This window comes from Oratosquilla oratoria, chromosome 11 (assembly GCF_046742065.1).
Source record: "Oratosquilla oratoria isolate Oo_2021 chromosome 11, ASM4674206v1, whole genome shotgun sequence".
In the NCBI taxonomy this organism is placed as follows: domain Eukaryota; kingdom Metazoa; phylum Arthropoda; class Malacostraca; order Stomatopoda; family Squillidae; genus Oratosquilla; species Oratosquilla oratoria.
The window spans coordinates 49,331,387-49,341,303 of NC_134787.1; the positions used below are offsets into that span (position 1 = coordinate 49,331,387).

A 9,917-nucleotide genomic window follows, 5' to 3' on the forward strand; every position below is an offset into this window, starting at 1 on the left:
GCCCTATCCCCCTAGTAAAGTCAAAGCATACACCCATACAAAACCAATTTGTTGTCCTTCCCATATTAGCACCTTGTGGATGATCATCCCAGTCCCCTGTCACTCTGCTTAAGTCAAAGGCACTGCAACAAGGCAGCACTTCCACAGCAAGGTCCGACACCCAGAGCTGGTTTACCCCCACTGCTACACTATATGGCAACCCCTCTCACAAACACCCACTCGAGAAACTTAATAAACATTCAAGAATATCTCTTCAGATATCATTTTCTCGCCCTTTTACAACCACTATGGAAAGGAAGGAAAGATAGCTGCAGTGGGAAATATGAAGAAATTGAGTGTGATGAGTGAGGAGAATGGAGGAGAAATAAGGAAGGATGAGGTGAAGGCAGTTGTTAAGATGATGAAAGCAGGTAAGGCACCTGGTCTGGATGGATGCCATGCAGAATGTCTGAAAAAGGGAGGTACAGTAATGGTGGACTGGTTGGTGAGGTTATTTAATGTTTGCTGGAGAGAGGGTAGAGTGCCGGAGGACTGGAGGAGTGCCTGTATAGTTCCTCTTTACAAGGGAAAAGGGGACAAGTGTGAATGTAGTAGTTTCAGAGGGATTAGCTTGTTAAGTGTAGTTGGGATGGCTTATGGGAGGATCTTGATTGAGAGGATTAGGAGAGGAACAGAAGGAGTAATTGGTGAGGAACAGTGTGGATTTAGGACAGGTAGAGGTTGTGTACATCAGATCTTTGTGGTAAGACAGATATGTGAGAAAGCTATAGGAAAGGGGAAGGATGTTCTTTGGGCCTTTATGGATCTGGAAAAGGCTTATGATAGGGTAGACAGAAAGGCACTGTGGGAGGTTATGCAGATATACGGGATAGGAGGAAAGCTTCTAGGAGCTGTCAAGAGTTTTTATGAGAGTAGTAGAGCTTGTGTAAGGATTAGAAATGGAGAGAGTGAGTGGTTTGAGGTAAAGGTAGGACTTTGTCAAGGATGCGTTATGTCGCCCTGGCTGTTCAACTTATACATGGATGGGGTGGTGCGAGAGGTAAATGCAAGGGTAGTGGGTAAGGGATTGGAGATGGTTAAAGAAAATGGAGAAAAGTGGGAGGTGAGCCAGCTGTTGTTTGCGGACGACACTGCGCTTATGGCAGGATCGGAGGAGGGATTGAGGAAGTTGGTGGCAAGAGTTTGGGAGAGTATGTGATAGAAGAAAGCTAAAGATAAATGTGGGTAAAAGTAAGGTGATGATGTACAAGGGGTGAAAGTGGCAGTAGACTGGAAGTGAGCATTAAGGGAGAGCGACTGGAGGAAGTGGATAGTTTTAGATACTTGGGTGCAAATGTGGCAAGAAAAGGTGGAGTGAAGGTGGAGGTAGAATGTAGATTGAGAGAAGTGAGTAAATGCCTTGGTGGACTAAAGAGTGTAATGAGGAATAGACATTTGGGAATGGATGCGAAGAGGAGACTGTATGAAGGAGTGATTGTGCCAACAGCACTGTATGGGGCAGAAACATGGAACATAAGAGAAGAAGAGAGAAGGAGTTTTAATGTGTTTGAGATGAGGTGTCTGAGAAGTATGATGGGGGTTACTAGGCTAGATAGAGTGAGAAATGAGGAGGTGAGGAGGAGAACTGGGGTGGAAAAGGAGCTGGGAGATAGGGTTGATGAAAGAATATTAGGATGGTTTGGACACATGGAAAGAATGAGTGAAGAAAGACTAGTAATAGAGGTATGGAAGGCAGATGTGGAGGGAGTGAATATGAGGGGACGTCCTAGGATGAGGTGGATGGATGGGGTGAAGGGGGCTTTGGGGAAGAGGGGAATGTCTGTTGAGGAAGGACAGGAGAGAACAGAAGACAGGGGTGAATGGAGAATGGTTGTATATGGAGGATGTTGTGATGCACGAGGTGGAATGGGCCGGGGGATGGGGGGGTGAGGTAGTATGTGTGAGCAAAATTTGACGCAGCCTGAAGGGATTTCTCCACGTCCTCTCCTTTTATGCAATGGGGGGACGGAGAGGGGGTGTCGCCGATTTAATGAAGCGGCCTTGCTGTGGATGTGCTGTGTCTTGTGACATTGCTTCTGACCCAGGGCAGTGGACAAGGTGCAGGGATGACCCGTCATTCAGGAGGTGCTCAGATAAGAGGGAGGGTGGAGGGGTGTGGAGTGTATTCAGGGATGGAATGGGTGGAAATGAGTTTATGCCTTTCCCTTTTTGGCTACCTCCTTTGTAAGGAGGAGAACAGGGGTGAAAAAGGATTTGGGAGAGAGGGTTGATGAAAGAATATTAGGATGGTTTGGACACATGGAAAGAATGAGTGAAGAAAGACTAGTAAAAGAGGTATGGAAGGCAGATGTGGAGGGAGTGAACATGAGGGGACGTCCTAGGATGAGGTGGATGGATGGGGTGAAGGGGGCTTTGGGGAAGAGGGGAATGTCTGTTGAGGAAGGAAGGGAGAGGACGGAAGACAGAGGTAAGTGGAGAATGGTTGTATATGGATGATGTTGTGACTGCATGAGGAGAAATGGGCGGGGGGGTGGGGTAGTATGTGTGAGTAAATTTTGACGCAGCCCGAAGGGATTTCTCCCCGTCCTCTCCTTATATGCAAAGGGGGACGGAGAGGGGGGGGTCGCCGATTAAATGAAGCGGCCTTGCTGTGGATGTACTGTGTCTTGCGACACTGCTTCTGACCCAGGGCGGTGGGCGGGGTGCAGGGATGACCCGTCATCCAGGAGGTGCTCAGATGAGAGGAAGGGTGGGAGGGGTGTGGAGTGTATTTGGGGATGAAATGGGTGGGAGTGTTTTTATGCCTTTCCCTTTTTGGCTACCTCCCTTGGAAGGGGGAAAAAGCCTTGGTATATGTATGTATGTATTTGTATGTTCATCTTTTCAATGTCCTTTCTCAACAGAAATTCCTCTTGCATGCTCTGTCCCTTTCACTTGTTCATCCACCTCATTCTTAGTCTTCTTCTCCCTCCAGTAATTTTGCTAGACTTTCTTCTCATTCTTTACATATGCCCAAACGATCTTGGTACTCTGATCTACCCTATCTGCCAATTCTCTCCACCTCACCTCTACACTTTTCGCTACCCTGAAAAAAATAGATTAGGGGATCCCTATTCCAATCACTCTGTCCCATTTAGTCTCTTTCTACAAGATGCATGAGAACAGCGTTGGCACCCCCACCTTTCCTAAGCACCAAAGGGGATCAGAGTAATGGAAGTGGTAAGAATATATTGTTACTGTGATTCCCAAGACTGTCTGGCAAAGAAGTCCCGTCTCCCAAAAGAACACCATGGCTGAAACAGGGTTTTCCACAAATCCCTAACAGAGAGTATATTATGTTGTTGGCATGTATAATTGTATGCAATGCAGTCTTCCATAATGTGTTGTTTAATGTGAGGTGAAATGCATCCTGGACAGTTATCAGCAATGTGGTCATCCAGCCTCTTCTGGTAGTTTAGAAGTGCTGGATGATGGCTGCATCACAATCTGGCCAGGTGGACTCTGTCCTTATGGGGGAGAGAGGATTCTGAGGGATAGGTTTAAAAGGATGGCAGAAGGGAAGTACAGAGATTTCTTGAATTACACGAGTTTAAAATGAGCGTTTTTGGAATAACACGAGGTTAAAAACTAGTAATATTTTCATATTACATGTATTATTTAAAATAATATGTTACGAAAATAAAAGTTACGTGTGGCTGGTTTAATTCCATGAGATGGCCACCAGGTGTTCCCTTTGTGCACTGCCAACACACTCCATTCACATTTACAATCCAAATACAAACATTCTATTTCTAATTCTTGTAACCACTTTTTTCAATCTGTCCAACATTTCTCACTCTCAAAATATAATCATAATTCACAAACTATAAAGAACTATCAAAATGTTATTAATTTATTACCTGACAGCAGCAAGGTGACAGTCTACATGCACAATATTGAAGTGCGAGACAGTGCAGTAACCTTGGGTTTTGTGAGCTTTGTTCTCAAACTCTTCTATTGGACATCGTTTGCTGAAAGTGTAGATGGCTAACACCTTGTGGGGTTGACAGCGGTAACCTTCAAGGCAGATTGCACAAACCTAGAATAGAATACATTAAAATCCGTCAAATCTAGAGAATTTTTCTATAATTGCAAGCATAGACTATAGACAACAAACTAATTACTCTATACAAACTATTCAAAAGAAGCATACTAAACTTTCCTTCTACAGCATGGTTCCCAACAATCGGCCAAAGACACTTTACAAATTAAAGTACCAAGAGTAACAACAGTGTGCACCAAAACTAGCCCCAATATATCTGCACACAGAAATAGAAAATTTCGACATAGGATATCAAATGAAAATGAGAGGTACACAGTTCTCTGCTAGAAAACTCAATCCCACTTGTCCATTTCATATCATACATGCACAGTCTGCTGATCTGCTGAGGAGGAGGAGGAGGGGGAGGAGGAGAGGAGGAGGAGAGGAGGAGAAGAAGAGGAAGAAGAAAAGGAAGAGGAGGAAGAAGAAGAGGAAGAAGAAGAGGAAGAGGAAGAAGAGGAAGAAGAGGAGGAGGAAGAAGAGGAGGAGGAAGAAGAGGAGGAAGAAGAAGAGGAAGAAGAGGAGGAAGAAGAGGAAGAAGAAGAGGAGGAAGAAGAAGAGGAAGAAGAAGAGGAGGAAGAAGAGGAAGAAGAGGAAGAAGAGGAGGAAGAAGAGGAGGAAGAAGAAGAGGAAGAAGAGGAAGAAGAGGAGGAAGAAGAGGAGGAAGAAGAAGAGGAAGAAGAAGAAGAAGAAGAGGAGGAAGAAGAAGAAGAAGAGGAGGAGGAAGAAGAAGAAGAGGAGGAGGAAGAAGAAGAAGAGGAGGAGGAAGAAGAAGAAGAAGAAGAAGAAGAGGAAGAAGAAGAAGAACGAGGAAAAAAAAAAAAAAAAAAAAAAAAAAAAAAGCAGCAGCAGCAGCAGTTTACTACTTAGATGTATAAAACAACCAACCATTTGTACCATAGAATACCTCCACACAAAAAACATATTCACATCTAAATCACTGCTCTTCAAGTCAGAACCACACATACACACACCCATGTTTAGGCAACCATCCACTGCACACAGCATAGGTCTAACCACAGAATAACACTACCCTAGATGCAATCACAACACTGAAGACACTAAGTGCATCACCCTAAATTGCCCTATGCTAACAATCTCATAGAACAAATAATAAACACCACGTAAGGATGGAACCTTTATTGGTATGACATTTTGCTGATTTTTTCAAGTACAAAGTGGTGATACACATGACAGATTAAATAAGAGGAAGAGGGGAAGTCATTGGAGCCATGATGTCACCACTAATGCATGTGTTAGAACATAAAAACATATGAATGAAGGAGACTGCAAGAGACCATAAGGCTTATACTAGGCAGTTCCATGTCCATTATCACTTACCATCCCTATTCATAAAGTTGTATAACCATTTCTTAAAACAACCAATAGTTTCAGTGCTCACTACATGGTTACTAAGTCTATTACATTTGTTGATCACCCTATTAGTAAACCACTTGATGGACTGGGAAAAGGCAGAACTGGTACACAAGTCAGATAAGATCCAAAGAAAATCCTTGGAAGCAGCCATCATCCAAGGATCCAGCACAAACAAAATAGAGGCATGTTCAGCATCTCATCCTATCCGATTCCTTTGCTTCCAATTGTCAATAAAATTTTATAAAGCTATCCCTGATTGCCCTCCACACATTTTTCCCTTCATTTTTTTTTTTTTTTCTATCCTTAGTGGATAACTGCCATCCCTCATTTTTTTTATTTTTTTATTCAACAGCAGCGATCTAATGTCATACTCCCAGACAAGTGATCCATCTTCTTAACCTTTCCTGCATCCAGACAACTGATACACCCTCTCCAAATACTGATCCATCTTCTCAACCTATGCTCCCATGACCTCCTGCCATTATTCTTACCTAATCTCAGTCATGTGTATTACGACTTTGTACTTGAAAAATCAAAACATAGTACCAATAAAGGATCTGTCCTCACATGGTATTTATTTTTAAAGAATTGTCGGCAACTGCCATTTTCATACAATATTTCTTCCCCAATGATGATCTGTGGGGCCCACCTGGTGGCTGTTACTGGTTACTTGGGTGCTGTGAGTCTCCTGCAAGAGATCTGGAGCAACATGTTGACTGATCAATCTGGCCCAAAGGATCCAAGTAACCAGCAACAGCCACAAAATCTATCAAATATACCACCATGCTGTGAGGGTTACAGTTATGGCAGACCACCTCCTTTCTACTTACCAGCCCAGACTCATCGGCAATCTCCTCCATTTGAGTCAACAAGGCTGACTGAGAGGTGATCTGTTCTTTGTCATTTGCACGTAGACCAAGTTTGTTCAATTCACGCTTTCTTGTCAGCATTGCGCGTCTCTTCTTCTCCTGACGTGTCTGACGTCTAACATCCTGAACCTGGAGAGGTAATATACAATGGCATTTATTATCATGAATACCTCCTTTCAATCCAACTTTTTCATGGAGTAAAACTGTGTGGAATCTATAGTTCCTTCACTGTCTCATTTAATTACTTTCTATGACATGCATGGAATCAACAGGTTAGCATCCTTCCCTCACCATCCCTGAAGGTTCAGGAAAAGGTAACCATAGAAGTGGTAAAGGAGAGGTTCAAGGGGTCAATAATACAAAAGTATCATTCTTTCATGAATGAAGATTTACAACTAATGTCAAATGATGTGTGCCTCTGGTCCATATGGAAGCTCCAAAACATGATTGTCTGCTGACAGGGAAGTGAAAGGGCACGAGACGGGTGCAAGTGGTGAGTAACTGAAAAGATGAGGAACTTGTGCATCCCAACGGGATCACTTCTTGTCTGCTTTGTAAATTTTTGGTTGGGAAAGGTGGGGAGGGTCACCATGTAATGAAGCTTCTGCTGTCAGTACCTGCTATGAATGTGTTTCATCTTGTTGCATTGTTGATGACCTGAGCAGTGGTGGGGGATAATAAATGGGTTTTGGACAAGGGGTGATTGGGTGAAGGTAAGTATATGCTTTGATTTGGCTATCCCCCTGATAAGGAGGGAAAGCAAAGCATCCCTCCTTTTTATGGCATGCCCCACTGGTTCAGGTACTGTCCAAATCAATGCCTAAGTAGAAACAAGTCAAGGATTGCATGGGTCTTGAAGACAGAGACCTCTGTTCCAGTTCTCAATTACCTGCTGGGCAATAGCTGGGTCATCTCTCAGGGCCTCCAGGAGATTTTCAGCCAAGGAGCCCACATGCTCATCTGAAGAGATCTGTTCCAAACGGTGGATGGCTGGTATGCAAGTGGCAGCAACAGCCTGTTGCGTCCCTCGGTGTTTACTAGCCAACCCTATAATGGCACCATTGATATCAATTAAAACATCGAAATAAAACAAGCATAATAAAATTCTACTTTACATGGTAACTAGAGGAAAAATTAATCTTTAACATGATAAATTTCCAACCATTTTATTCAGCAAACCCAGAAAGATGAATCTGATGGCTTCATGTCAATCGCAGCATGTTAAGATAAAACTGCACAAGTTTGATACCATCACTTAATTTATCTCCAACAAGAGAAAAATCAAGGGGTAGAAATAAAAATTTTCTTGTATAAAATCTGAAAGTTATAATAACGGTACTGCAGTTTTGTAGACAAAATAATCTCAATTTCCAAGCTTTATGAGTAGTGTACACAAGCATAGAGAAAATAGTCTATCCACTGTGAATGCATGAATAAGCTCATAATATAATGCTGTCAGTATGTGTAAAGATAGTGATTCTTTGTTTTGCTATAATTTAGGTTTCTATTTCATAAGTTTAAAGTATTTGTCCTTAATTACTGTACTGTTGATTACTATATCAACATTCATTTAAACAAACACGTATGGTATTACAAACCAAAAAGGTATTCACTAACCTGTTAGTAACCTTAGAATATGTTTTACAGAAGGCTTACTAAGGAACTCTTTCCACTCCTCATCAAATACCACAACCAACTTCTTGCTGGCTGGAATGTTGTTCTCTATGTATGCCAAAGCATCCTGCAAGTAAACACACATACATACATAAATACTTACACAGATATAACTGATCCCTCTAATACTACCACATTCATACTTCTTTCCTTCTCACCAGCCATTCCACTGTAACTACTACTCCCTTTGTCAGGCTCTCCACATGACAATCATCTAACTCTGGTGCCTTACCAACTTTCATCTCTCTCAAAGCTCATTGTATCTCCTCAGTGTCATTATTCTCTTCTCTCAAAGCAATTTGTCTGATATCTCACATTGCCACAAAGCTTCTCTGTCCTCTTCTAAATTCAACAAATCCCCAAAACACTCTACCCTTCTCCTTACTTTCACTTCTATTAGCATCTGTCCACCTGCACCCTTGCATTCTTTCTACCTCCTTGAACCATATCCATTCTTCCTCTACTCTTATTTCTCCTTTATCCAGTATCAGATGGACACAATTACATCTAGATGACCAATGAAGCCCTTCAAGAAAGATCACTTGATGATACAACAACCCCCGATACAAGTCCCACACCAAACAAGAATTATGCTAAGATGACTGCATTTAGGACACTGTCATTTAGACAATACCACCACAGAATAGGCCTGGTTACAGATTCAAATTGCCCCAGATGCAACCATTATACATAGGGGACAGAACACCTCAAATTACCAAGGCCCCCCCATATACAAACACACACACACACACACAAAAATCCTCCATGTTTTACTTTGTCAGGATCTGATCTAGACACCCTTGTTTGGTACTACAAAAACTGTCAGCAATTACAAAAAATGTGCATACCTTGACTATATCTGCTCTGATAATCATGTCCTTGAGCTGGTTTCCAATCTCATTCCTCTCAATGCCATCACAGAAAACACAGAAAGACTCCATCTTGGCAATATCCTCTGATGAATGCTCTGCATCAAACTTGGCAAAGTTAAGGACTGGCTTAAAGTGACCCACAAGAAGCTCCATCTTCTCTTTGTGACAGAACACCAGGAAGGGCAGGACTCGCATAAGCCGTTGGCGTACCTGAGAGTTAAATAGAGTTAATACATTCTGGATGGGGGGTGAGGTAGTATGTGTGAGCAAAATTTGACACAGCCCGAAGGGATTTCTCCCCGTCCTCTCCTTTTATGCATGGGAGGACAGAGAGGGGGGGGTCGCCGATTTAATGAAGTGGCCTTGCTGTGGATGTGCTGTGTCTTGCGACACTGCTTCTGACCTAGGGCAGTGGACAAGGTGCAGGGATGACCTGTCATCCAGGAGGTGCTAAGATAAGAGGGAGGGTGGAGGGGTGTGGAGTGTATTCAGGAATGGAAAGGGTGGGAATGATTTTATGCCTTTTCCTTTTTGGCTACCTCCCTTGTAAGGGGGAAAAAGCCTTGGTATATGTATGTAATACATTCTGGGGATCAAATGGGTGGGAGTGGATTTATGCCTTTGACTTTGGCTACCTCCCTTGTAAGGGGAAAAAAGCCATTGGTATATGTATGTACTTTTACATCTGAGAGAGAATTGGGTGGGGAAGGGCAAATGAAGATGTGTTGGGAATAGAGTTTATTGCCCTAATGTTGCGACCAACTTGGTCTTCTTCAGAGGATTTGCTGCTATAAACCAAAGAGCTTCTTGCCCCTTGTAAGGGTGAAAGCCAGTGTCACTTGGCTTTTCTAAAACAGTATCAGTAGCTGGTTACTCCAGTTTTGGATCACTTGCACCTTTAGAGGGGGAAGGAGGGGAGGGGCAAAGGGGGAGGAGGGGGTTAAAAGCGTGGGAGAGGGGGAAGGAGGGGAGGGGGGTAAAGGAGTGGGAGAGGGGGAAGGAGGGGAGGGGCAAAGGGGTGGGAAAGGGAGGAAGAAGGGGAAG

At 43.1% G+C, this 9,917-nt stretch overlaps 1 protein-coding gene across 6 annotated transcripts in view; it reads right to left on the reverse strand.

The window, feature by feature from the left end:
• poe (E3 ubiquitin-protein ligase-like protein poe) overlaps positions 1 to 9,917 on the reverse strand; it is a 160,160-nt gene that overhangs the window by 4,523 nt on the left and 145,720 nt on the right. For all 6 annotated transcript variants that reach the window (XM_076192838.1, XM_076192834.1, XM_076192837.1 and 3 more), the window contains exons 78-82: positions 8,850 to 9,083; positions 7,945 to 8,068; positions 7,217 to 7,374; positions 6,289 to 6,456; positions 3,900 to 4,078 (exon numbers count right to left, since the gene is read on the reverse strand). In XM_076192838.1, the coding sequence (XP_076048953.1) occupies positions 3,900 to 4,078; positions 6,289 to 6,456; positions 7,217 to 7,374; positions 7,945 to 8,068; positions 8,850 to 9,083 (863 nt within the window). The remainder of the gene's footprint in view (positions 1 to 3,899; positions 4,079 to 6,288; positions 6,457 to 7,216; positions 7,375 to 7,944; positions 8,069 to 8,849; positions 9,084 to 9,917) is intronic.